This window comes from Macaca nemestrina, chromosome 2 (assembly GCF_043159975.1).
Source record: "Macaca nemestrina isolate mMacNem1 chromosome 2, mMacNem.hap1, whole genome shotgun sequence".
In the NCBI taxonomy this organism is placed as follows: Eukaryota; Metazoa; Chordata; class Mammalia; order Primates; family Cercopithecidae; genus Macaca; species Macaca nemestrina.
In genome coordinates this window covers 148829575-148857224 of record NC_092126.1, presented here as the reverse complement: position 1 = coordinate 148857224, position 27650 = coordinate 148829575, and the positions used below count along the sequence as shown (strand labels likewise).

Sequence of the window (27650 nt, the reverse complement as noted above, 5' to 3'; positions counted from 1 at the left end):
TGGTAACCATTTAACTGAATTTTGAGCAGAATTCAGGTGGCCTTTCATTAGTTGGCTCCAGGGGTGGTGGGAACCAAGTGGGCAAGACAGCTGAGGCTCGGCCACACACACAGAAAGCACCGACCCTGTGTGGAATGACAGATGCTAGGACAAATGCGGAGACCTGGTGTGACAGGCGTGGGAACAGCAGTGCCATGGTGATGTCTAATGGATAATTGTCAGCAAGTGCTGTCAGCCCTACTTTCAAGGGATGCCCAGGAGCCAGCCATTCCCCCCACCCCTACTGCCACCCCTCTGGTCCTGCCACTATCATCACTTGCCTGGATCCTTGCAGTGGCCCCTCTGGGCTCCCTCCCTCCGCCCACCCACCCCTGGGTCCCTGGCCCACCCAGCATCCAGAGGGCTTCAGGTCCCCATTGCACTCCTCCTCTGCTCAGAAGAGGCTCCCCTGCCGAAGTAAAGGGCAGAGTACTCCAGGGCCCTGTGCGAACTCCTGCTTCCTTGACCTCTGAGTCCTCACCTCCTCTTACCCTCCCCCGGCTGCCCATCAGCCACACCATCCTCCTCGCCATTTCCCACTATGAGCCAGGCACCTGCGGACCTCCTGGCCTTTGCACTGGCTAAGGCCCCGGACCCGGCTGGCTCTTCCCAGATGCGGACACAACTCACTTGCCCACTTCCTTTAAGCCTTTGCTTCCACTCTATCTAACACGCCAACACCACCCACCCACCCCAGCTCGATCTTTCTCCTAAGCACATTTCCAGTTGAACATACAACATATGATCTCTATTTACCACCATTATTGTCTGGTTTTCCTCACTGAAATCGGAATCCTGAAGACAGGAATTTTCTTGTTTTGTGCACTGTGGTAACTGCTCAGCAACTCGAACAGTGCCGGGCACATGGAGTAGAAGCTCAGTAAGTATTTATTGAATAAATGAATGAATAGTGTTTGCTGAAAGAACCTTCACACTCGGGAATATTTTAAGTGTTGCTGCAATTCCCGACCAGCAAGATGCAGAGGAAAACCTTGAGAAGAGGACCCAGAGAAGGAAACCACAGTGTTTACAACCAGCATCCGAAAGAGCGAAAATGCCAGCTCAGACCTGGAGCCTGGTCACGGAGGACAAAGGTCCTGACAAGGACTGTACCATGCAGAGGTCACTACCTGCTACCTGGGGTATGAGACTCTCCTTGATTCAACAATATTCAATGAGACAGTCAACCTGATTCCTAAAAGGAGAGGCCAAGGCAAGGTGGTCTAGCCAGCCAGTAGGATTGAGTGACAAGCACAGACCCATGCCAGAATTAGAGGCCACGCAGGAGGTTCCACAAATGCACCTCCTAAGTGCTTGGTGCTGAGACCACAAAGCCAAAGAAATGAGGCTTCTTGGTTTGATTGCAGACTCAGCAAAAATGAACCTAAGCCTGCTCCTCATGGCTGGGTCGTGTCCTAGGGAGGCACCAGCATTCAGCTTGGCCTGCTTCAGTATATAGTTTTTATCCCTGTGTGTGTTCTGTTGGGACCCTGTACATTTAGACATCTGTGCAGGGGGACTCGTGAGGAGACCAGTCTCCCTGGCAGGCCTAGATGTAGCGTAGCCTGAGGCAGGAGGGGAATACAGGTGGAGCTGGATGTTCTTTCAGCCTCCCTGGCAGAGATCAAGGTCAGCTTGGCCAAACTTCTGCCGTGGCTGGCTCTTATGTGGGGGAGGGAGGCAGTCCCCAGAGCAGGAATGCCTTCCCTGGGGCTCCTTTCCTTGCAGGGTAAAAGCCTGCCCTCCTCCCCTCCATGTCTCCTTCAGTAAAGCCTGTGAGTGAGCTGGGGAATCCATGCCCCAGGGGCAAACCTCTGGGCTCTGGTTTAGCCCCACCCCGGGGAAACATTCACAGCCCCTGGTAAGAGAGCCCTGCTGCAGGAAGACTCTAGGGCAGGGCCCAGCTGCTGGGTCCTGGGCTGTCGGTGACAGTACCCCAGGCTCCAAACTCCTCTGGGCCTGGGGGCAATTCCCTTCCCTGGTTACAACAGATTCCCACCCCACCCCACCCTACCGCCCGGGCCTGGGCAGGGAGGCATGGGGAGGTGGCAGGAGAGGGGAAGCAGGGGCCAGACAGGAGAAAGAGATGATGCCCTGGGCCAGATGGTCACCCCACCTGCTGAAGTGAGAAACTGGCTTCTCCCAGTAGAAACTTCAGGATCCCCAAAATTAGACCAGCAAATAAACTTAGTGACAGTCACACCAGCCTTCTGGAAACTCACAGTAGGCGTCCACTGCCCCTGTGGGTCCCCAGGACCCCTCTGCCTGTGGCCTCAGGGACCTAGTACTGCATTTCCAATGCTCTGCAGACACACCTCGGGCTTGAACCCCATCTCACTGATTCCACAAATACTGATCTGTGGCCTACTGGGTGCGAGGCCTCTGTGGCTGTGGGGGAGGCAATGTCCCTGCTCCAGTGGGAGTGACAGGTGTAAAACAGGATGACTACAGAACCTGGGAAGGGGGACAAAGCAGAGTACTGGGAAGTGGGTGGGCACAGGGCAGCCTGGGATGATGGGGGAAACAGCAAATCTTTGCCATCTGTTCCTGGCCAGATATAACTGGAGATGCTACCTGATCTCTCTTCAGCCTCAGTTTCCTCACCTGGACAGTGGAGCTGGAGCCACCCCCACTGCCAGACCCCACTCTCTGGGCTTCCTCTAAGAAGCCCGCCCTGCTCAGGCCTGCTCCCTGCCTCCATGGTTGTCAGTCCCTCCTGAGAATGGCCCCATAAAAGGAGGCCGCTGGCTGTAGAGGGAGATGAACGACCCAAGGTTGCCCGGCCTGTGCCTAGGGCCCCATGGCTCCTGAGGCCTGGCCTCGGTGAACCGTGGAAGGGGCTTTCTCTGTGGGTTTTGCCCTGGTGCCTGGAGCCCCTTCCCTATGGACACCTCTCAGCATGATTAACACAGGCAGGTGGGACCTGAAGGGGCCATTGGTCCTTCTGAAAATCCTCACCAGTCAGTGTGAGTGTGGGGAGACCATGCACAACGTGTGGGACTCTGCCCTGTACCCGCTCAAAGCCTCAGCCCTTCAGAGTCACTGGTAATGATTTGCTGCAGGTGGGGTCACTCTGATTCTTCTCTGAGGTCTCTTTTCCTTTCATTTGTTCTGAGAAACTGAGAGGATCACATGACTGCATGCCACCTAAACTAGGCTGTGCACAGCCCACGTTCTGTGCAAGGAGGGCGCAAAGCAGTAGTGTCTGTGACCCACCTGCCACCTTTCCAATGCTACTACAAGATTTGCAAGAAACAGTCATTTATCAGAAACTATCTTTATTAAAAAAGATAAAATAGAGCAGGGCAGGGGAGAAGTGCTGCAGGCTCCCGTGTTGCTGAGCACACAGCAGCGTGGGCATCTCGTCACGCTCCTCCCCAAAGCCATTGGTGTCCACTGTCAATGTTCTTGGACCTCAGGGCCTTTGTCCTCTCCAATCTAAATGGACTCTCTCAGCTGTTTTGCAAAAAAAACAACAACAACAGCAACAAAAAACATTCTCATTGACTCTAGTCACCCTGCTGTGCACTAGATGTCAAAACCTCTTCCTCCTGTCCAGACTTTGGTCCTTTGACCGACAACCCCCCCGTTCCCTCCCTCTGCCACTCTCCTGCCCCTGGTCACCATCCATCTACTCAGTACTACTATGGGGTCAACTTTTTTAGATCAACACTTCTGGGACATCATGTGGAACTGGTCTCTGAGGTGGTGGAGATGCTAAGTAGCGGGATTTCCTTATTCCACGGTGCACACATCTATCTAATCCTCACATTGTACCCCATGAATGAATACAAGCATGATTTGCCAAAAAAAAGAAATAAAAATTGAAAGGTGCATTGTCTGGCAGCCCTGCGGCAGGCCCAGTTTCTTTCTTTCTTTTTTTTTTTTTTTTTTTTGAGATGGCGCCTCATTCTGTCCCCCAGGCTGGAGTGCAGCGTAATCTCAGCTCACTGCAAGCTCCGCCTCCCGGGTTCACACCATTCTCCTGCCTCAGCTACCCGAGTAGCTGGGACTACAGGCACCCGCCACCACGCCCGGCTAATTTTTTGTATGTTTAGTAAAGATAGGGTTTCACCATGTTAGCAAGGATTGTCTTGATCTCTTGACCTCGTGATTCGCCTGTCTCAGCCTCCCAGAGTGCTGGGATTACAGGCATGAGCCATCGCGCCTGGCCACGGCAGCCCCAGTTTCTTCTTGGCAAGGCTGACATCACAGCCTCGGGCTGCCCAGCTTGGACAACACTGGCTTCCTGCGATGGTTTTCGCTGGGCCAGGGACGTTTCTGGGTCTCTGCCACTGCTGCTGGTGGTGTGGGTGGAGGGAGAGCCCACAGGGTCGTGCTGGGGGGCTTTGCTAAAACTGTCTGGCATCCTCTGCAGGCCAGCAGGGGCACTGGCGGGAACAGTGGTCTTCTGCTGAATGCTGAATATGGGACATGCTGGCTCGCTGTGAGCCTGCTTCGGTGAGAGGGAAGGTGGAAACTTCAGTGGATAGAGAAGGACAGGTGGGAACCCCAGGAGGAAGGGACCATGGTCTGATGGTGGACTGCTTCTTTTGTTTGTTCTAAAAGGAGGTAGGTGGCCATAGGATAGTGAAATGCTATTTATTTGATTGGCACAGAGATATTCTTATCTGGAATCCCATGGCCACCATGAAGCTGGGTGGTTTGAGGTTCGGGTGGTCCAGTAGCGGCTCTTTGTATGTTGTCAGTGGCATCTCCTGGCCACAGTTCACCCACCAGTCCCTCAAAACTTGTTTCAGTAGGGGCCACTCCCTGGGGTCTAGTGTTAGTAACTTTTGAATGAGTCTTTCAAGTTGAAGGGGGAAAAGAATGGTGGGGCATGGTAGCTTCCTGTGAGAATTTTATTCTTGAGGTCCATCGTGTTCCCTGAATAGAAGGGCAGGGCCCCGGCCACCATACGGTAGAGGAGGACGCCGAGGCCCCATATGTCTATGGCAGGGCTCTGGTACCCCCAGCCCAGGAAGAGTTCTGAGCAGGAATGGTGGGCTTCTGCCCTCACTTCTCGCCCTTCTTGGGCAGTCAAAAATTAAAAGTGGGAACAGCCGGCTCCCTTTGAGCTCTCTTTGGTTCCACGGGGAAGGTGGACTTTGTCAGATGGGGAAGAACAGGTGGGACCCCCAGGAGGAAGGGACTGTGCTCCAATGATGGCGCGCCTCCTCCTCTGCACTTCTCCTGTACCCCAGGATTAGGTACGAGGCCATGGGATAATCATATGTCTATTTTTTGTGGGGGGAATATTGATTCCGAGATGTGTGATGCTTGGAATCCCATGGCCACCATAACCAGGGTTATAGGGGACACAGGTGTCCAGGGTCTCTGTATGGTGTCAGCGGTGTCTTCTGGCCGGCACTGACCCAGGGGTCCCACATCAGCTGGTTTAGTGGGGGTCGCTCCCTGGGGTGGAGGGTGAGGACTTGTTTTACTAGTGTTTCCAGTGGAAACGAAGAAATAGGTGGGGAGTCATACTGTCACATAGCCTGAGGCGGGAAGGGACCACAGGTGGGGCTGGATGTTCTTTCAGCCTCCCTGGCAGAGATCACAGACAGAGTGGTCAGCTTGGCCAAGCTTCTGAGGGCTGGCTCTGATGTAGGGGAGGGAGGCAGTCCCCAGAGCAGGAGTGCCTTCCCTGGGGCTCATATCCTTGCAGGGGAAAAGCCAGTCATCCTCCCCTCAGAGCCTCCTTCACTGCAGCCCGTGGGGGGCGAGTGACCTGGGGGATCCATGCCCCAGGGGCTAAACTCTGGGCTCTGGTTTAGCCCCACCCCGGGGAAACATTCACAGCCCCTCCGGAAGAGAGCCTTGCTGCGGGAAGACTCTAGGGGAGGGTCCAGCTGGGAGAGTCCTGGGCTGTTGGTGGCAGTACCCCAGGCTCCAAACTCTCTGGGCCTGGGGGCAATTCCCTTCCCTGGGTACAAGAGATTCCCAGCCCGCCCTGCCCTACTGCCCGCCCTGCCCTACTGCCCGCCCCGCGGGGAAGTGGCCCAGGAGAGGTATCCTGGTGACTCGAGTCGGGGTCAGCCTGGGTAGCATGGCCCCCGGGAGGCAGACAGGGCGAACGGGGCAGGCCCCAGGCTCCAGAGCAGCTGCTGACAGGCTGTCAGGCGGCGTCGGGTCTCCATGGAGACGGGGGCGGGGCCAGGAGGCGGTGAGCAGCGGCGGGCGGGGCTTTTAACGGTCATCGGCCGGGCCCAGCCTGGACAAAAAACACACAGCCCGGCCTGGGAGACGGAGCTCTGCGGGCGGCCGGGGCTGCCTCCTTCCAGGTGCTGCTGCCCCAACACAGGCGGGCACCCTCTGCGGGTCCCGCGGCGCCCGGCCCGCTCAGCGCCTCCAGAGGCCTCAGCTGAGGGTAACCCCCCGCAGCTGGGGGTCACTCCTCTGAGCCCCCGGATCTTCCCATGGGTCCTTTGGAGGCCTGGGTTTTGGAATTTGTCCTTCCTAAGTGCCGCCCTCCGGGCGCGGCTGCTGCAGGACCACAGAGGACCGAGTGCGGCCGCGTCCCCTGCGGGGCCCCCCTCCTCCAGCTTCAAGGGCACAGGAGAGAGGCGGCTCAAGCCACAGAGCCGCAGAGCTGCCAGGAGCTGACCCTCTGGGTGGGGAGAGGACACTAACTCGGGTCCTCTCCACTTCTCAAGGCTCCTTCTCACTTTCAGTGAACGGCTCCCAGCACCTCAGGGGCCTTCCTGTTTCATTGATGTCAACAAGCGATCATTGATCACCTCTGGTGTGCAGGGACAGAGAAGACAGACAACGCTGGCCCCCGGGTGGGCGAGGGAGTCTAGTCTATCAGTGAAGAAAACTCCCCATAGAGGTGGGGACTAGGAAGGAGACACCAGAAACAGTGAGGGTGGAAGATGGGGGTGACCCTATTGCAGATGGGGTGTTCAGGGAGGGTTTCTCTGAGGGGGTGACATTCACTAGATCGACCAAGGGATGGTCAGGGCCTGTGAAAGTCTTTTAAGAGAGGGAATGGCAGTGTCCAGTTGACCATTTCAGGGATGGGAATTAGGGCAGCAGGGTGAGGGGTGTGAGCCTGGCAGGCAGGGCCCAGACACCATGTGATGGGTGCAGGGGTGGGACCTACGGAGGCTCTGAAAAAGGCCTGGGCCTCGGAAGATGGGGAAGCAAGAAGACCCATTTGGAGGCCTTCACAACCTTCACAGGCCAGAATTCGGTTTAGGTTTCAGAAGGGGGCTGGGTCCCTCATGCTCTTCTTGAGCCGAAAGGGCTCCATCCAGCTCCTTGGGCTCTTCCCACACAGACATGGTTCTGGGGCCCCCGCTACACAGACACCCTTCTGATGGTTGTCCTCTGCAGCCAGGCAGGGGGCATGGGCCGACCCGCCCCTTCCTTTGCCAAGTGGACAGATGAAGGGAGCCTGTGAGGGCAGGATTGCTGGATTGGAAATTGGACTTGGAGTGTAATCCAAACGCCCCACGGGCCCCGCCACTTCTCTGGAGCTCGGTTTCAAGAAAACTGGGACAAGGGATGGCAAGACCAGCTCTCAAGACCCTTGCCCCTCCACCCCGTAATGCTTTTAGATGGTTCTCAGGGGCCACCTTTTTCAGGAAGAATTCTCGGGTTATAGGAAAGTAAAGGGAGGAATCGTGCTTTGAATGGCACTTTGATCAGGCTCTAGACTAGGTGTTGGTTTGAAGCGATTTGCTTTTCCTCCCGCCTCATCCCCCTTCACAAAACCTGAGTCCTAGGGAGGGCGGGAGTGGGATTCCTGTTTCTAGATTTTCATCATTCCGTATTGCACAGGAGGAGGTCTGGGGAAAAAGGGGACACATACTAGCAAGTGTATAGAAGATTTATACGCACTAGGTTCTGGAGCAGTTGCTGACATCTGGTCTAGCGGCCATGGAGGCGGGGGCGGAGCCAGGTGGCAGTGACGCAGCAGGGGGCGTGGCTCCCAACGGCCTCGCCCAGGCTGGGCAGAGTCGGAGCCGGGACTGGGAGGCAGAGCCAGAGACCCGCAGGCACAGCCGAACCCCTGCGAGCTTGCCCAGTAGGGAGCTCAGGATCCCCAAGATTGGACAGGCAAATAAGCTTAGTGACAGTCCCACCAGCCTTCCCGAGAGTCACGGTAGGCGTCCACGGCCCCTGCGGATCCCTAGGCCTGCTCTATCAGGCGACCTTGGGGACGGACCCAAGGCTGCACTTCCAATGCTCTGCAGACACACCTCGGGCTTGAATCCCAGGGTCTCACTGATTCCACAGATATTGACTGAGGGCCTCCTGGGTGCCAGGACTGTGTGGCTCTCAGGGAGGCAAGGTCCTTGTTCCAGTAGGGGTGACAGGTGTAAAACAGGACGACTTCAGAACCTGAGAATGGGGACAAAGCAGAGTACTGGGAAGTGGCTGGGTGGGTGTGGGGCAGCCTGGGAAGGAGTAAACAGCAAACCTTTGCCTTCTGTTCCTGGCCAGATTTCACTGGAGATGCTACCTGATCTCTCTTCAGCTCAGTTTCCTCACCTGGACAGTGGAGCTGAACCCAGCCCCCACTATCTGAGCCTGCTCTCTGGGCTGTCTTTAGGGAACCCGCCCTGCTCAGGCCTGCTCCCCACCCTCCATGGCTGTCAGTCCCCCAGGAGAAGAATGTCTGCCATATGGAGGCTGCTGGTAGCAAAGGATGATGAACAAGCCATGGTTGCCCAGCCTGCATGCTGGCCCAGGTGGATACTTGAAGGGAGTTTCTCTGTTTGTGGGCTTTTGCCTTGGTGCCCTTCCCTATAGTCCCTTGACCCAGCCCAGCTCAATGGGCTGGAAGCCCTGGCTTCTGAAGAGGAGATGTCAAGCTCTAGCACAGGTCACAGCCAGAAACAATTCTGGCCTTGTCCAGTGATAGTAAAAGTCAGGCCTGGGAAGGTGCCCTCTCACAGGATGGCACTTCCAGAGGGGGCACAGCAGCAAGGTGGAGGGACAGACTCTGACGGGCCCTTGGGGAGCTCCAGCAGAACCCACAGGGGCCCTCTTTCTGGGGTACAAACTGGCATTGGGTGGCAGGAGATCCAGTATTGACACCTGAGGGACCTTCACCCCCAATGTGGATTTAAAGGACAGCAGCTCACTGGGGAGACAAGGGGCTCCACAACACTCCCACCCTATCCTGAGACTGCTTCTTGCTACCTGGTCCTGCTCTTTATTGGGGAAGGAGAATCTTATCTGACTGGGGGAACTCCAGGACCGACCCTGGCCGCCATTAGTAGTGGGTACCGCATGTTCAAGGTTGGCACACTGAGATGCCGGCCATGCACAAAATGGGGCCTTCTGGACCTACCTCAGTCTCCTTAGGAACCCACAAGGAAGCTCCCTGATGGGTGCTGATGGGCATCTACACCCATAGAGTCACTGCCTGACACAGAAAGACCAGGTTCCTGGGAAGCTGGAACCTGCCTTATGAAAGCCCCATTCGAAAGCCCCATTCCTACCACCCGCTCCATCCCTCGGGGCTGCTGCTGTCTTGCCATCAACCCTCCCGACACCCAGGATGCTTGCCTCACCCAGAAGCACTCCTCTGTCAGGGCTCTGAGGGGTAGCGCTTCGTGCTGCTGTTATCAAAAGGGGAAACCATCGAAGCACAAAGGCCAATGCCACACTAGACAGCCAGGAGCCCAGCAGCACAAGTGGCCCCCTAAGGCATTTTGGGGACCACACCCACACCACTCTGACCCCAGCACAGTCTGGTTCCCAGGGCTTCAGGGTCCTCCTGGAGATCTCTCAGCGTCCCACAGGCAGACGGGACCTGAGGGGGTCGCTGGTCCTTCTGAAAATGTTCACCAGGCAGTATGAATGTAGGGAGGCCATGCACAATGTGAGACTCTGTCCTGCACCTGCTCAGAGCCTCAGCCCTTCAGAGTCACTAATAATGATTTACTGTGGGTGGGCTCACCCTGATACTTCTCTGAGGTCTCTTTCTGTTTTTCTGAGTAACTGAGAGGATCACTTGACTGCATGCCACCTCAACTAGGGTGTGCACAGCCCTTATTTTGTGCAGGGAGGGCACAAAGCAGCAGAGTGTCTGTGACCTATTTGCCGCCTAATGCTACTACAAGATTTGCAAGAACTGGTAATGGTTACTGGTAATCAGTAACCATTTTTATTTGAAAAGATAAAATAGAGCTTTGCAGGAAAGTACTGCAGGCTCCCACGTTGCTAGGCTCCCACGTTGCTGGGCAGACGGCAGCCTGGGCGTCTCACCCGGCTCCTCCCTACAGCCATTGGCACACACTGTCAGGTTTCAATGTTCTTGGACCTCAGAGCCTTCATCCTCTCCAATCTAAATGCAGAGAAACACTTGACATGGATTCTTTCAGGTGTTTTGCAAAATGCAAGACATTCTCATTGACTCTGGTCACTCTGCTGTGCACTAGATGTCAAAATCTCTTCCTCCTCCCTGAGACTTTGGTCCTTTAACTGACAACCCCCCCATTCCCTCCCTCTGCCGCTCTCTGGCCCCTGATCACCATCAATATACTTGATACTTCTATGGGGTCAACTTTTTTAGATCAATACTTCTGAGACTTCACGTGGAATTGGTTTCTTGGTCTCTCTGAGGTGGTGGAGATGCTAAGTAGCGGGATTTCCTTATTCCACAGTGCACACATTTATCCAGTCCTCACATTGTACCCCGTGAATGAATACAAGCATGATTTGCCAAATGAAACAATACAATAAAGACAGAAGAAATATAGTAAAATGCAGGAATTGTGGCTTGACCATCCCAATGACTTGATTTTTGTCTTCAGTCATGCAACTATGTTGGGGCAATATTATTCCTCATTTTCTTTGGTGGACACAGGCAAAAACATTTTAATAGTATGCAAAGACATCTATCTCCTGGCAGCCCTGCGGCAGCCCCAGCTTCTTGCCGACAAGGCTGACGTCACAGCCTCAGGCTTCTCAGCTTAGACGACGCTGGTTTCCTGGGATGGTTTTCGGTGGATCAAGGACGTTTCTAAGACTTCACCACTGTTGCTGGTGCTCTGGGTGGAAGGGGAGACAACAGTGTCTTGCTGGGGGCTTCATTAAAATTTCCTGGCTTCCCCGATCTGGCTTCCTCTGCAGGCTGGCAAGTGTACTGGCAAGAATGGCAGTCTTCTGCCCAGACATCTGGCCTTCCTCGACAGGCTGAACGTTAAACGTCTGACAAGCTGGCTCCCTATGAGCCCGCATCAGTGGGAGAGGGAAGGTGGAAAGTTCAGTGGATGGGGAAGGACAGGTGAGAACCCCAGGAGGAAGGGAACGTTCTCTGATGGTGGAGCACTTCCTCTCTTGTTTTGTGTGCTCTAAAATGAGGTAGGTGGCCACTGCATAGTTGAATTTTCTTTCTACCACTGCCACAGAGATGTTTTCGGCCTGGAATCCCATGGCCACCAAAAGCTGCGTTGTTTTGGGATTCAGGTGGTCCAGGATTTGTTCTTCATATGTTGTCAGAGGAAACTCCTGACCACTGTTCACCCACTGGTCCCTCATCACTTCTAGTGTGGTCTGCTCCCTGGGGTCTACTGCTGATAGTTTTTTAATGAGGCTTTTAAGACCTCAGGAAAAGTAGACTGGGGAAAAATAGCTTCCACTTTAAATTTTTGCTGAGAGGACCCTAACACTGCATGAGCAGAAGGGCAGAACCCCGGCCCCTATGTGGTATAAAATTACTCTGAGGCTCCGAATATCCAAGGTGGGGCATTGGTAGCCCTGGCCTAGGAATGGGGCCATGTAGGGGTAGGTGCCACAAAGGGCTGTCAGCTTCTGCCTGTCATGGAATGTGGTACCAAAGCCAAAGTCGGTGATCTTAATGTTACCATCCTCATCAAGAATGATGATTTCCGGGTTCAGGTCTCTCTCTATGTGAAATTTATTTGCTATGACACTACTGCATGGCTGATGGAATCTGCCTGAATATGGTCCAGGCCTCCTCCCTCGTGAGGCCATGGCGGTCTATCGGTTGTGCGAGTCTCCTCCTCTTGCATACTCAGTTACTAAATAAATAACTGGTGTCGGGGGTGTCAATCACTTGATACAATTGTACAATATTGAAGTGGCAGAGAGACTTTAAAATACTCTCTCTGGAGAGTGATGCCGGGGGAGCCAGCCTTGGGAATGATTTTGATGGCCATTTGGGTCCCAATCAGCACATGATTCGCCAGTTGGACCTCACTGAATGTGCCACGGCCGATGGTGTCTAGGATTTTACAGTTCTGGAGCTCCTGGTCAGGTGTGGTGGCCGATCCCTACTGCATAGTGCCACCTCTCTACACTGACTATAAAACTACTCTTAAGTGTAGTGACCATGCTAATACTGACCCCACCGACTTGATTTTTGTCTTCAGCTGTGCAACTATGTTGGGGTCATCTTATTCCTCCTTTTCAGTGGTGGACACAGGCAAAAACATTTTAATAGAATGGAAATGCATCTGCTGGCAGCCCTGCAGCAGTCACAGCCTTCTTATTGGCAAGGCTGAAGTCAAAGCCTTGGGCAGCCCAGCTTGAATGACGCTGGCTTCCTGGGACGGTTGTTGCTGTGTCAGGGACATTTCTGGGTCTCCACCACTGCTACTGGTGCTCTGGGTGGAGAAGGCCACAGGGTGTTGCTGGGGGGCTCGTTGATCCAGGGATGTTTCTGGGTCTCCACCACGGCTGCTGGTGCTCTGGGTGGAGGGCGAGGTCACAGGGTCATGCTGGGGAAGTGGTGAGCCACAGGTTTCTGGGTCTGCACCACTTTTGCTGTTGCTCTGGGTAGAGGGGGAGGCCACAGGGTCATACTGGGCAGCTTGTTGGGCCTGGGACATTTCTGCGTCTCCACTGCTGCTGCTGGTGCTCTGGGTGGAGGGGGAGGCCACAGGGTCATGCTGCGGGGCTTGTTGAGCCAGCGAGGTTTCTGGGTCTGAACCACTGCTGCTGGTGCTCTGGGTGGAGGGGGAAGCCAAAGGGTCGTGCTGAGGGACTTGATTAAAGCTCTCTGGCTTCCTCTGTAGGCTGGCAGGTGCACTGGCCAGAAAGGGGCTCTTCTGCTTAATGCTATGAGCCTGCTTCAGCAGGAGAAAGGTGCTGGAAACTTCAGTGGATAGAGGAAAAAAGTTGTGAACCCCAGGAGGGTCTCTGGTCTGATAGTGGACGGCTTCTTTCATTTTGTTTGTTCCAAAATAAGGTAGGTGGCCACAGGATAACTGAATTTTTCTTTGATTGCCATGGAGATGTTCTCAGCCTGGAATCCCATGGCCACCAAAAGCCTGGTTGTTTTGGGGTTCAGATGTTCCAGGATTTGTTCTTTATATGTTGTCAGAGGCAACTCCTGGCCACGGTTCACCCATGGGTCCTTCATAACTTCTTCTAGTGTGGTCTGCTTCCTGGGGTCTACTGTTAATAGTTTTTTATGAAGGCTTTTAAGACCTCTGGAAATGTATACTGGGGGAAAATATCTTCCATTTTAAATTTTTTCCGTGAGGACAGCAAGGCTGCCTGAGTGGAGGGGCGAAACCCTGGCCACCATGTGATGTAACGTTACTCCAAGGCTCCAAACATCCATAGAGGGGCATTGGCAGCCCTGGCCCAGGAACAGTTCCGGGGCCATGTAGGGGTAGGTGCTACAAAGGGCTGTCAGCCTCTGTCCTTCATTGAACGTAGTATGGAAGACGAAGTCTGCCATCTTAATGTTACTGTCCTCATCGAGTACGATGTTTTCTGGCTTCAAGCCTCTCTCTATGGGCAATTTTTTTGCTGTGGCAGTACTGCATGGCCGACAGAACCTGCCTGAACATGGTCCAGACCTCCTCCTCCCTCGTGAGGTGGTGGTGGTGTATCAGTTGTGCGGGTCTCCTCCTCTTGCACACTCTGTTACTAAACAAACTGGTGTTGGGGGTGTCAATCAGTTGATATATTTGTACAATACTAAAGTGATGGAGAGACTTCAAAATACTTCACTCTCTCTCTCTGGAGAGTGAAGCCGTGGGAGCTAGCCTTGGGGATAATTTTGATGGCCATTTGGGTCCCAGTCAGCACGTGATGGGCCAGTTGGATGTCACTGAATGTGCCACAACCGATGGTGTCCAGGATTTCACAATTCTGGAGCTCCCAGTCCAGTGGGGTGGAGGCCGATCCCTTCTCCAAGGTGCCACCTCCCTACACTGACTATAAAACTACCCTAGCAGTACTGACTAAGCTAACAATAATGACCCCACCGACTTGATTTTTGTCTTCAGCCATCAAACTATGTTGGGGTCATCTTATTCCTCCTTTTTGGTGGTGGACACAGGCAAAAACATTTTAATAGAATAGAAATGCACCTCTTGTCAGCTCTGTGGCAGCCTCACCTTCTTACTGGCGAGGCTGACATCAAAGCCTCGGGCTGCCCAGCCTGAAAAACGCTGGCTTCCTGAAATGGTTGTTGCTGTCAGGGAAATTTCTGGATCTCCACCACTGCTACTGGTGCTGGTGCTCTGGGTGGAGAAGGCCACAGGATGATGCTAGGGGGCTTGTTGAGCCAGGGAAGTTTCTGGGTCTCCACTGCTGCTGCTGCTGCTCTGGGTGGAGGGGGAGGCCACAGGGTCATGCTGGGGGGCTTGGTGAGCCAGGAAGTTTTGTGGGTCTCCACCACTGCTGCTGGAGCTCTGGACAGAGGAGACCACAGCGTCATACTAAAAGGATTGGAGAACCAGGGAGGTTTTTGGTTCTGCACCACTGCTGCCGGTGCTCTGGGTGGAGGGAAAGGCCACAGGGTCATGCTGGGAAGCTTGTTGGGCCAGGGACATTTCTGGGTCACCACCACTGCTGCCGGTGCTCTGGGTGGAAGGGGAGGCCATGGGGTCATGCTGGGGGGCTTGATTGAAGCTCTCTGGCTTCCTCTGCAGGCCGGCAGGTGCACTGGCCAGAAAGGGGCTCTTCTGCTGAATGCTATGAGCCAGCTTCAGTAAGAGAAAAAAGGTGAAAACTTCAATGGATAGAGAAAAAAAGTTGGGAACCCCAAAAGGAAGGGACTGTGGTCGGATAGTAAACTGCCTCTTTCGTTTTGTTTGTTCCAAAATAAGGTAGGCCATGAGAAAACTGAATAATTCTTAGATTGCTACAGAGATGTTCTCAGCCTGGAATCCCATGGCCACCAAGAGCTGAATTGTTTTGGGGTTTAAGTGGTCCAGGAATTGTTCTTCATATGTTGTCAGAGGCAACTCCTGGCCACTGTTTACCCACGGGTCCCTCTTAACTTTTTCTAGTCCTGTCTGCTCCCTGGGGTCTACTCTTAATAGTTTATTATTGAGGCTTTTGAGACCTCTGGAAAAGTATACTGGGGAAAAATATCTTCCATTTTAACGTTTTGCTGTGAAGATCCTAGCGCTGAGTAAGCAGAAGGGCAGAGTTTTGCCGACCATGTGACATAACGTTACATCGAGGCTCCAAATGTCCATGGCGGGGCACTGGTAGCCCGGGCCCAGGAAGAATTCTGGGACCATGCAGGGGTAGGTGCCACAAAGGGCTGTCAGCTTCTGTTCCTCATGGAATGTGGTACTGAAGCCAAAGTCCGTGATCTTTTTTTTTTTTTTTTTTTTTTTTTGAGACAGAGTCTCGCTCTGTCGCCCAGGTTGGAGTGCGGTGGCGTGATCTCGGCTGACTGCAAGCTCCGCCTCCCGGGTTCACGCCATTCTCCTGCCTCAGCCTCCCGAGTAGCTGGGACTACAGACACCTGCCACCTCGCCCGGCTAGTTTTTTTGTATTTTTTAGTAGAGACGGGATTTCACCGTGTTAGCCAGGATGGTCTCGATCTCCTGACCTCGTGATCCGCCCGTCTCGGCCTCCCAAAGTGCTAGGATTACAGGCTTGAGCCACCGCACCCGGTCTCAAAGTCCATGATCTTAATGTTACCGTCCTCATCAAGAACAGTGATTTCCGGGTTCAGGTCTCTATGTGAAATTTATTTGCTATAGCACTACCGCATGGCCGACAGAATTGGCCTGAATGTGGTCCAGGCTTTCTCCCTCATGAGGCCGTGGTAGTGTATTGGTTGTGCAGGTCTCCTCCTCTTGCATACTTCATTACTAAATAAATAACTCATGACAGAGGTGTCAATCAGTTGATGTAATTGTACAATACTTAAGTGACAGAGAGACTTCAAAATACTTCTCTCTCTAGAGAGTGATGCTGGGGGAGCCAGCCTTGGGGATAATTTTGTGGCCACCTGGGTCCCAGTCAGCATGTGATGGGCCAGTTGGACCTCACTGAACGTGCCACGGCCCATGGTGTCCAGAATTCTACAATTCTGGAGCTCCTGGTCAGGTGTGGAGGCCGATCCCTGCTGCATGGTGCCACCTCTCTATACTGACTATAAAACTACTCTAAGTCTACTGACTATGCTAACAGTACCGATCTCACCCACTTGATTTTTCCCTCAAGCCATGCAACTATGTGGGGGTCATCTAATTCCTCCTCTTCTGTGGTGGACACAGGCAAAAACACTTTAATAGAATGGAAGTGCATCTCCTGGCACCCCCAGCTTCTTGTTGGCGAGACTGATTTGTCAAAGCCTCAGGCTGCCCAGCATGGATGACACTGGCTTCCTGGGACGGTTGTTGCTGTGTCAGGGACATTTCTGGGTCTCCATCACTGCTACTGGTGCTCTGGGTGGAGAAGGCCACAGGGTGATGCTCTGGGGCTTCTGGAGCCAGGGACGTTTCTGGGTCTTCACCACTGCTGCTGGTGCTCTGGGTGGAGGGGGAAGCCACAGGATCATGCTGGGGAACTTGATTAAAGCTCTCTGGCTTTCTCTGTAGGCTGGCAGGTGCACTGGCCAGTAAGAGGCTATTCTGCTCAATGCCGTGAGCCTGCTTTAGCAGGAGAAGGGTAGTGGAAACTTCTATGGATAGAGGAAAAATGTTGTGAACCCCAGAAGGAAGGATCTGTGGTCTGATAGTGGACTGCTTTGTTCGTTTATTCCAAAATAAGGTTGGTGGCTATGGGATAATTGAATAATTTTTGTTGATTGTCACGGAGATGTTCTCAGCCTGCAATCCCAAGGCCACCAAGAGCTGGGTTGTTTTGTGGTTCGGATATTCCAGGATTTGTTCTTCATTTGTGGTCAAAGGCAAATCCTGGCCACTGTTCACCCACGGGTCCCTCATAACTTCTTCGAGTGTGGTCTGCTCCCTGTGGTCTACTGCTAATAGATTTTAAATGAGGCTTTTAAGACCTTGGGAAAAGTAGACTGGGGAAAAATAGCTTCCATTTTTAATTTCTGAAATGAGGACCCTAACGCTGTGTGAGTAGGGCAGAACCCTGGCCACCATGTGATGCAACGTTACGCTGAGGCTCCAAACATTCATGGTAGGGCATTGATAGCCCTGGCCCAGGAAGAGTTCCGGGGTTTCTTGTTGGCAAGTCTGACGTCATAGCCTCAGGCTGCCCAGCTTGAATGATGCTGGCTTCCTGGGATGGTTGCTGCTGTGTCAGAGAAATTTCTGGGTCTCCACCACTGCTACTGGTGCTCTGGATGAGGGAGAAGGCCACAGGTAGGCCGGGCACAGTGGTTCATGCCTGTAATCCCAGCACGTTGGGAGGCCGAGGCAGGTGGATCACCTGAGGTCCAGAGTTCGAGACCAGCCTGACCAACATGGAGAAACCTCATCTCTACTGAAAATACAAAATTAGCCGGGCGTGGTGGCGCGTGCTTATAATCCCAGCTACTCAGGAGGCTGAGGCAGGAGAATCGCTTGAACCCGGGAGGCGGAGGTTGTGGTGAGCCGAGATTGCGCCATTGCACTCCAGCCTGGGCAACAAGAGTGAAACTCCGTCTCAAAAAACAAAAAACAGGCCGGGCGCGGTGGCTCAAGCCTGTAATCCCAGCACTTTGGGAGGCCGAGGCGGGTGGATCACGAGGTCAGGAGATCGAGACTATCCTGGCTAACATGGTGAAACCCCGTCTCTACTAAAAATACAAAAAACTAGCCGGGCGTGGTGGCGGGCGCCTGTAGTCTCAGCTACTTGGGAGGCTGAGGTGGGAGAATGGCGTGAACCCGGGAGGCGGAGCTTGCAGTGAGCCGAGATCACGCCACTGCACTCCAGCCTGGGAGACACAGCGAGACTCCGTCTCAAAAAAACAACAACAACAACAACAACAACAACAACAACAACAACAAAAACAAGAAGGCCACAGGCTGATACTGGAAGGCTTGTTGAGCCAGGGAGGTTTCTGGGTCTGCACCACTGCTGCTGGTGCTCTGTGTGGAGGGGGAAGCCACAGGGTCATGCTGGGGGGCTTGTTGAGTCAGGGACATTTCTGGGTACATCCAGTTGTGCAGGTCTGTCTCCTCCTCTTGCACACTTTGTTACTAAATAACAGGGTGATGCTCAGGGTCTTGTTGAGCAAGGGACGTTTCTGGGTCTTCACCGCTGCTGCTGTTGCTCTGGGTGGAGGGGAAGGCCACAGGGTCTTTATGTATTTAAGCATAAAGGCAAGGCTTGGCGCGGTGGCTCATGCCTGTCATCCTAATACTTTGCGAAGCTGAGGAGGGTGGACTGCTTGATCCCAGGAGTTCAAGATCAGCCTGGGTAACATGGCAAAACCTCATCTCTATAGAAAATACAAAAATTAGCCAGCTATGGTGGTGCATGCCTGTGGTCCCAGCTACTTGGAAGCTGGGGTGGGAGGATCACCTGAGCCTGGGAGGTCAAGGCAGGAATAAGCCAAGATCACATCACTATACTCTAGCCTGGGTGAGAAAGCCAGATGCTGCCATGAAAATAAAATAAAATAAAATAAAATAAATAAAGTAAAATAAAATAAAATACATTGCTGAAAAAAAAGACATAAATAAATGGAAAGAGCTATTGTCTTCATGGATTCGAAGACACTCAATATTTTTAAGATGACAATACCATTCAAAGTGATTTAGCGTAATCCTTATCAACATAGTTTGCAGAAATAGAAAAATCCATACCAAAATTCACATGGAATTTCAAGGGACCCGTGATTGCCAAAACCTTGAAAAAGAACAAAGTTGGAGGACTCACACTTCCTGATTTCAATTTTTTTTTTTTTTGAGACAAAGTCTTGCTCTTCGCCCAGGCTGGACTGCAGTGGCACGATCTCGGCTCACTGCAAGCTCCACCTCCTGGATTCACGCCATTCTCCTGCCTCAGCCTCTCGAGTAGCTGGAACTACAGGCACCCGCCACCACGTCCAGCTAATTTTTTTGGTATTTTTAGTAGAGATGGGGTTTCACCGTGTTAGCCAGGATGGTCTCGATCTCCTGACCTCATGATCCACCCGCCTTGGCCTCCCAAAGTGCAGGGATTACCAGGTGTGAGCCACCGTGCCTGGCCCTGATTTCAGTATTAATACAAAGCTACAGTAGTCAAAACAATGTGTGGCCGGGCGTGGTGGCTCACGCCTGTAATCCCAGCACTTTGGGAGGCCGAGGTGGGCGGATCACAAGGTCAGGAGATCGAGACCATGGTGAAACCCCGTCTCTACTAAAAATAGAAAAAATTAGCCGGGCACAGGGGCGGGCGCCTGTAGTCCCAGCTACTCGGGAGGCTGAGGCAGGAGAATGGCATGAACCCGGGAGGCGGAGCTTGCAGTGAGCCGAGATCGCGCCACTGCACTCCAGCCTGGGCGACAGAGCGAGACTCCGTCTCAAAAAAAAAAAAAACAACAATGTGGTACTGGCAGAAGGACAGACATATAGACCAATGAAACAGAATAGAGAGTTCAAAGATAAGCCTTCATATATGTGACAAATTGATTTTTGACAAGGGTGCCAAAATCATTTCAATGGTGAAAGGATCATCTTTTCAACAAATGGAACTGGAAAAACCGGATATTCATATGCAAAATAATAAATTAAATCCTTAAACTACACTATACACAAAAATTAACTCAAAGTGGATCAAAGACCTAAATTTAAGAAAGTAAAAGAAAATCTTCATGACCTTGGATTCAGCAATGGTATCTTAAGCATGACACCGAAAGGACAAGCAACAACAACAAAAAAATAAGAGAGTGGGTCATCCAGCTTTGGAGTGGCAACCTTCATGGCCCCAGCAACAAAAAAGAGAATTAAATACGGGTGATGTTGAGAAAGGTAAGAAGATTTTTGTTCAGAAGTGTGCCCAGTGCCACACCGTGGAAAAGGGAGGCAAGCACAAAACTGGGCCTAATCTCTATGGTCTCTTTGGGTGGAAGACAGGTCAAGCTGTTGCATTATCTTACATAGACGCCAATAAGAACAAAGGCATCACCTGGGGAGAGGATACACTGAGGGAGTATTTGGAGAATCGCAAGGGCATGGAAGAAAAATGATCTTTGCCGGCATTAAGAAGAAGGCAGAAAGGGCAGACTTGATAGGTTATCTCAAAAAAACTACCAGTGAGTAATAATTGGCCACTGCCTTATTTATTACAAAACAAATGTCTCATGACTGTTTTATGTGTACTCTACTTTAATAGATCTCATACACCAGAATTCAGATCATAAATGAATGATAGAATATTTTGTTGGGCAGTTGTGATTTAAAACTAAGACTGGCTTGTGGTTAAATGTTCAGTTTTTGAATTTTAATAGAAATTCCAATTCAGCACATGGTATCACTGTTTACCCCTTCTAAAGATTTATGATTAGAATTCGTTAGTAATGTTAAACTTCTCACAAAGATGGTGAGTGCCATCTTAAAACTTAATGGAGGTTGGGCGCAGTAGCTCACGCCTGTAATCCCAGCACTTTGGGAGGCTGAGGCGGGTGGTTCACTTGAGTTCAGGAGTTTGGGACCAGCCTGGCCAACATAGTGAAACCCCTTCTCTACTAAAAATACAAAAATTAGCCAGGCGTAGTGGCAGGCACCTGTAATCCCAGCTACTTGGGAGGCTGAGACAGAACTGTTTGAACCCAGGAGGTGGAGGTTGCAGTGAGCCAAGATCACGCCACTGCACTCCAGCCAGAATGACTAAGCAAGACCCCATCTCAAAAACAAAAACAAAACAAAATAAAAAAAAAACAAACTTACTGGAGATTGGTTTTATATTTAGATTTATATAACTGGGTATGTGAATATATTTAAATACTGGGGAAATTCCTTCACTGTCTTAGAACCAAGGAAGACTCACCTGTGTTTGTGTTCATTCGCCTCTTAAAGGCAAGGGTTGAAGGTAAAGGTAGCAATGCCTAGTTTATATTTCTGGCCTTATCTATGCGAACCTAATTAGAATCCCCTGTATTTAAAATGGTTCCTTTAACTTAATGAAAGACATTTTAGTGTGGTTTATGTGTAATATCAAATATTATTTAACACTTCTCACATTTTATACACGATCTATAAGGTCACATGCTTTTAAAAGAGTAACAAGTTAAACTTCACTCTTGAATTCTTTACAATCGGCCGGGCGCGGTGGCTCAAGCCTGTAATCCCAGCACTTTGGGAGGCCGAGGCGGGCGGATCACAAGGTCAGGAGATCGAGACCACAGTGAAACCCCGTCTCTACTAAAAATACAAAAAATTAGCCGGGCGCAGTGGCGGGCGCCTGTAGTCCCAGCTACTCAGGAGGCTGAGGCAGGAGAATGGCGGGAACCCGGGAGGCGGAGCTTGCAGTGAGCCGAGATCGCGCCACTGCACTCCAGCCTGGGCAACACCTGAGACTCCGTCTCAAAAAAAAAAAAAAAAAAAAGAATTCTTTACAATCGAACTCAAACTAAGTTATAATTCAGGATTGTCTTTAAAGAGTAATTCAAAAACATAGCTCTTCCGGGGACGTTGTCTGCAGGCACTCAGAATGGTCCAACGTTTGACATACCGACGTAGGCTTTCCCACAATACAGCCTCTAACAAAACTAGGCTGTCCCGAACCCCTGGTAATAGAATTGTTTACCTTTATACCAAGAAGGTTGGGAAAGACCAAAATCTGCATGTGGTGTGTGCCCAGGCAGACTTCGAGGGGTTCGTGCTGTAAGACCTAAAGTTCTTATGAGATTGTCCAAAACAAAGAAACATGTCAGCAGGGCCTATGGTGGTTCCATGTGTGCTAAATGTGTTCGTGACAGGATCAAGCGTGCTTTCCTTATCGAGGAGCAGAAAATCGTTGTGAAAGTGTTGAAGGCACAAGCACAGAGTCAAAAAGCTAAATAAAAAAATGAAACTTTTTTGAGTAATAAAAAAAAAAAAACATAAAACTGTAAAACTGCTGTGTATTTGTGATTGGGAATGGTACTTCTGCCAACTTAAAATGATTAAAGTAGAGGAGATACACACAAATTTTATAACTATGTGTGATCATACGACTTAATTAAGAAAATCACAGATCAAAAAATAATAATAAAATAAAAAATAAGGCCAGATGCGATGGCTCATGCCTGTAATCACAGCGCTTTGGGAGGCTGAGGTGGGTGAATCATGAGGTCAAGAGATCAAGACCATCCGAGCAAACATCGTGAAACCCCGCGTCTACTAAAAATAAAAAAATCAGCTGGGCGTTGTGGCACACGCTCATAGTCCCAGCTACTCAGGAGGCTGAGGCAGGAGAATTGCCTGAACCTGCAAGGTGGAGGTTGCAGTGAGCCGAGATTGTGCCACTGCACTCCAGCCTGGCGACAAAGCTAGATTCCATCTCCAAAAAAAAAAAAGACAAAAAAAAAAGATAAATTTGACTTTATCGAAACTAAATACTTTTGGCCGGGTGCGGTGGCTCAAGCCTGTAATCCCAGCACTTTGGGAGGCCGAGACGGGCGGATCACGAGGTCAGGAGATCGAGACCATCCTGGCTAACAGTGAAACTCCGTCTCTACTAAAAAATACAAAAAAATAGCCGGACGAGGTGGCGGGTGCCTGTAGTCCCAGCTACTCGGGAGGCTGAGGCAGGAGAATGGCGCAAACCCGGGAGGCGGAGCTTGCAGTGAGCTGAGATCCGGCCACTGCACTCCAGCCTGGGCGACAGAGCCAGACTCCGTCTAAAAAAAAAAAAAAAAAAAAAAACCACAATGAGATACCACTTCGTACACATCGGGATGATTATAATTAAAAAGTAGGGCCAGGAGAGGTGGCAGGTACCTATAGACCCAGGTACTCAGGAGGCTGAGGCAGGAAGACTGCTTAAGCCCAGGAGTTTCAGGCTACAGTGAACTATGATCACGCCACTACACTGCAGCGTGGGTGACAGAGCAAGACCCTATATAAAAATTTTTAAAAAATTATTAATTAATTAATTAAAAGAAAAAATATTTTAAGGAAAATAAATGTTGGCAAGAATATGGAGAAATTAAAGTCTACATGTGTTATTGGTGGGAATGTAAAATTATGCAGCTGCTATGGAAAGCAGTTTGGTGGTTCCTCAAAATGGTAAACATATGGTCATCCTATGATCCAGCAATTCCACTCTTAGAAATATACCCTCAGAGACTCAAACAAATATTTGTAAACCAATCATCGTAACATTATTCAAATGGCCAAAACGTGGAAACAACCCAAGTGTCCATCAATGGATGAATAGATAAACAAAATATGTTATAAACAAAGAATGGGGGCCGGGCACAGTGGCTAACGCCTGTAGTCCCAGCACTTTGGGAGGCTGAGGAGGGTGGATCACCTGAGGTCAGCAGTTGGAGACCAGCCTGACCAACATGGTAAAACCCCAACTCTACTAAAAATACAAAAATTAGCTGGGTGTGGTGGTATGTGCCTGTAATCCCAGCTACTCAGGAGGCTGAGGCAAGGGAATTGCTTGAATCCAGGGGGCAGAGGTTGCTGTAAGCCGAGATTGTGCCACTGCATTCCGGTTTGGGTGACAGAGTGAGACTCCGTCTCAACAAAACAAAACACAACAAAAAAAACAAAGATGGAATTACTACAGCTGTAATAGGGAATAAAGTTCTGATGCATGCTACAACATACATGAATCTTGAAAATATTAAGCTGGCCAGGCGCAGTGGCACACGCCTGTAATCCCTGCACTTTCGGAGGCTGTGGTGGGCAGATCATGGGGTCAGGACATCAAGACCATCCTGGCTAACACAGTGAAACCCTGTCTCAACTAAAAAAGACAAAAAATTAGCCGGGTGTGGTGGCAGGACCCTGTAGTCCCAGCTACTATGGAGGCTGAGAGAGGGGAGTGGCACGAACCCGGAAGGCGGAGCTTACAGTAAGTCGAGATCCCAGCACTGCACTGCAGCCTGGGCAAGAGTGATATTGTTATGATTCCATTTATGTGAGGCCCCTAGAATGAACAAATCCATAGACAGAATGTGATTAGTGATTATTAGGGGGTGGGGAGAGGAAGATGGCAAATTATTGCCTAATGGGTGCAAAGTTTGTTTGGGATGATCAGAAAGTTCTAGAAGTGGATAGTGGTAATGGTTGTATACATTGTGAATATACTTAATGCTACAAATTGTACCCTTAAAAACATTTTAAATGGTATATTTTATGTTATATATATATTATCAAAATTCAAAAATAAAATAATGAAGTAGCTTTATATTACTGATTTGAAGCAGTCTCCAAAATAAACTGCTAAATGCAAAAGGTATGATATAGAACAAGAGGGGAAAGGAAACTACAGGTAAATACGTATTTGTAAATTCTCAACATCTCAGAAGGTTATAAAGTGATTGTCCCTATGGGAGACAAACCAGGTGCCTACAGGACTGAGAAGTGAGAGTTATTTTTCACTGGATATCCTTCTATACATTTTGAATTTTGTACGACGTATGTATATTATCTAGTCCAAAAATTTTTTTTAGTTAAAAAAATGTGCTGACTGGGGATCCAAGAAAGGGGGAAAAAAGATAAAATATGCTGGTTGTTCAAAGTCACAGTCCAGTATGAATTACTGCCATAAGGTAGCACTAATGATACAAACGAGTTACAAGTTATGATTCCAATCTAATCTCTTCCTTTCGTTTTATTTTATTTATTTATTTTGGAGATAGAGCCTCACTCTGTTGCCCAGGCTGGTGTGCACTGGCACAATCATGGCTCACTGGAGCCTCAACTCCCTGGGCTCAATGGATCCTCCCACCTCAGCCTCCTGAGTAGCTAGGATTACAGGTGTATGCCACCACACCTAGCTAATTTCTGTATGTTTTTGTAGAAACGGGGTTTCACCATGGTGTCCAGGCTGGTCTCAAACTCCTGGGCACATATGATTCGCCTGCCTTGGCCTCCCAAAGTGCTGGGATTACAGCCTGGCTTTTTCAGTGAATGGTGTCCACAAACGAAAGCAAGCCCACGTGAAGTTCACATTAGATGGAGATGTTTCTTAGGAAACAAGGCAATTCTGTGTCCCCACTGCTCTCAGAACCTGAACAGTTTCATGGTTAGCTGATCACAGACCCATCTCTACCCTAATAGACAACCTTTTTGAGGGCAGAGGATCTAATATTCAGTGCCTGGCACAGAATAGGCACTTAATGTTTGTGGTAAGAATAAAAAAATGCTGGAACTATGGCTATGTACTCCATTTCCACTACTACACACTAGCAAATCTATCATTTGCTTTTTTTTTTTTTTTTTTAGCAAATTTCAAATAGAGGTTTAAAAACACCAAATACTAAAAATACAAAAATTAGCCAGGCGTGGTGGCGCGTGCCTGTAGTCCCAGCTACTCGGGAGGCTGAGGTAGGAGAATCGCTTGAACCTGGGAAGCAGAGGTTGCACTGAACTGAGACTGTGCCAACTGCACTCCAGTCCGGGTGAAAGAGCTAGACTCCGTCTCAAAAAAAAGAATCATTCCCAACATATTGCCTCTTACCTGGATGTGACTGCTGGCTTCATTCTGTTGGCACTGGATGGTCATTCTAAGGGGATTCACCCCTGAAGCCTCTCCAATCTCTACTTTATTAAAATCACAATCAACCCAATCCCATCATCTATCATCTAGTTTTCATTAATGTTGGCTTCAGGAGATTTAGCAACATGTCAGTGTAACTTTAGCATCCTGTCTTGATCTATTTCCCATATTTTATCGGTAAGCACTACCTAAGCCCTCCTGATTTTGCTCCTTGGCATAGTTTTCCTCTTTCTTTTTCCCACATGGGTTAAATTTTACCCTTTAAGTTGAGGTTGTACAAGATCAGTTGAAATTTCTCAAAATGATGGCACTCAAGGAGCTAAAAGGAGCTAAAAGCTTTTAAGGTTTTCTCTATATAGTACTGGCTAGACTTGCATGTTTCCAAGCAAACATGGATCATGATAGTGTCTCTAAGACATTAAGAAGGTTCAAAAATGTTTTGGATGCCATTCTCCCTTTATACCGTCACTCTGTAATAGTCATAACAGAATTATATTCTCAATTGCAACAGCTACCTCATGTCAGCTGCAACTATTGCTCTATTTTAAATGTTTAAAATTTTTTACAAATCTTCATTTTAAAAGTTCCATTCAGATGTGTTTTAACATTGTTAATAATAGGAAGAATATATGTAAAAACACAAAATAAGACACCATTCTTTACTTGTTTTCATAAACATTTTCCACAAATACAGTCCTCTCTCTCTCTAGATATATGCTATTAAAATGTGTCTCAGCTGGGCATGACGGCTCATGCCTGTAATCCCAGCACTTTGGGAGGCTGAGGCAAGTGGATCACCTGAGGTCAGGAGTTCGAGACCAGCCTGGCCAACATGGTGAAACCCTGTCTCTACTAAGAATACAAAAAATTAGCTGGGTGTAGTGGTGTATGTCTGTAATCCCAGCCTCTCAGGAGGCTGAGATAGGAGAATCGCTTGAATCCGGGAGTCGGAGGTTGCAGTCAGCGGAGATTGCGCCACTGTACTCCAGCCTGGGCAACAAGAACGAAACTCGGTCTTGAAAAAAAAAAGTGTCTCATGTTTTGAAATAGACTGGATCTGGATCTTAATTTCAGGCAGAGAATTTTAGAGCTCAGAACACGGAGTTAGATCCACCAGTCAAGTCTCTTCATTTCATCAAGGCTGGGACTAGAATTGAGCTTTCCTGAGTCCCAGTTCAGAGTTCCTTCCCCTTCAGTAAGTTCCAATAAACAAAAAATAAGCATCAGATGATTCTTCCTTCCCCTGTTCCCTCCTTGCCAAAATAAGTGTTTCAACATACCTGCTGGCAGTACATGTCAAAAAACTTAAATGCATATTTGTATAGGAGACTGCCAAATGAAATTATACTCTGGTCTAGAGAGTGAGGAAAACTCTGAGCCAGCGACAGAATGGATGAACACATACCCTTAAGAACCTTGAGTGGGGAAGAGTAGAGAGAGAAAAGAAGCTGTAGGAAACAGTACACAAGCTAAGAGTTGCTTATCCTTTTGGAATGTCAGACTTCTCCCCAACTCTCATTTTAACTTAAGAAATCTTAATATTTTTTACACAGAATAATCCTTCACCATTCTGAGTTTTCTCTCAGCATCAATGGGATTCCACATTTGGATAATAATTGTCCTTTAAGCTCAAAGAAGTTAAATTATAAGCCAAATAGTACGTTCCTGTCTGCTCAGTTTGGCATTGGAGGCCATCTCTTCTAAATCCCAGTTTCCCCATGCAATCACACTACCCCTCAGGGATGTTCCACCTTGGTTATAATTTGAAGTTGGTCTATAAGGTTCAATGCTAACTAAACTGATTTTTTAAAAAGAAGATCAAGAAGAGATGT

General features: G+C 49.9%; 3 protein-coding genes and 3 pseudogenes across 3 annotated transcripts; 3 read left to right on the top strand and 3 right to left on the bottom strand.

The window, feature by feature from the left end:
- The first annotated feature begins 2096 nt into the window (after positions 1 to 2096).
- On the top strand, positions 2097 to 9863 carry LOC139362008 (uncharacterized). Its single transcript, XM_071092200.1, is given in 3 exon segments — positions 2097 to 8738; positions 9512 to 9538; positions 9540 to 9863. Coding segments are annotated over 3 exon segments (1158 nt in total). The 5' UTR covers positions 2097 to 7923; the 3' UTR covers positions 9856 to 9863.
- Positions 9864 to 10708: 845 nt separating this feature from the next.
- LOC139362007 (mucin-13-like) lies at positions 10709 to 13190 on the bottom strand. Its single transcript, XM_071092199.1, has one exon. The coding sequence runs from the start codon at positions 13188 to 13190 to the stop codon at positions 12498 to 12500; it is 693 nt and encodes a 230-aa protein (XP_070948300.1). The 3' UTR covers positions 10709 to 12497.
- Positions 13191 to 14368: 1178 nt separating this feature from the next.
- LOC139362006 (mucin-13-like) lies at positions 14369 to 15095 on the bottom strand (annotated as a pseudogene).
- A 1371-nt stretch (positions 15096 to 16466) lies between these two features.
- Positions 16467 to 19729, bottom strand: LOC139361611 (uncharacterized). The gene is made up of 6 exons (XM_071090216.1): positions 19712 to 19729; positions 18984 to 19026; positions 18384 to 18475; positions 18154 to 18293; positions 17526 to 17532; positions 16467 to 17000 (listed from the first exon to the last, which is right to left on the bottom strand). Exons 1-6 carry the CDS (start codon positions 19727 to 19729, stop codon positions 16467 to 16469), a joined length of 834 nt encoding a protein of 277 aa, XP_070946317.1.
- Positions 19730 to 19972: 243 nt separating this feature from the next.
- LOC112425920 (cytochrome c-like) lies at positions 19973 to 20518 on the top strand (annotated as a pseudogene).
- Positions 20519 to 21795: 1277 nt separating this feature from the next.
- LOC139361786 (large ribosomal subunit protein eL34-like) lies at positions 21796 to 22177 on the top strand (annotated as a pseudogene).
- The last annotated feature ends 5473 nt before the right edge of the window (positions 22178 to 27650 follow it).

Bases quoted from the DNA above. Each gene is read 5' to 3' on its own strand.
- LOC139362007 (XM_071092199.1), bottom strand. From the start codon at position 13,190: ATGAAAGAAGCCGTCCACTATCAGACCAGAGACCCTCCTGGGGTTCAC.
- LOC139361611 (XM_071090216.1), bottom strand. The intron at 18,476-18,983 runs GTATGGATTTTT...AAATACATAAAG, and splicing joins GAAATTCCATGTGAATTTTG to ACCCTGTGGCCTTCCCCTCC. The intron at 18,294-18,383 runs GTTATTTAGTAA...CAAGCCCCCCAG, and splicing joins AAGACCCTGAGCATCACCCT to CATGACCCTGTGGCTTCCCC.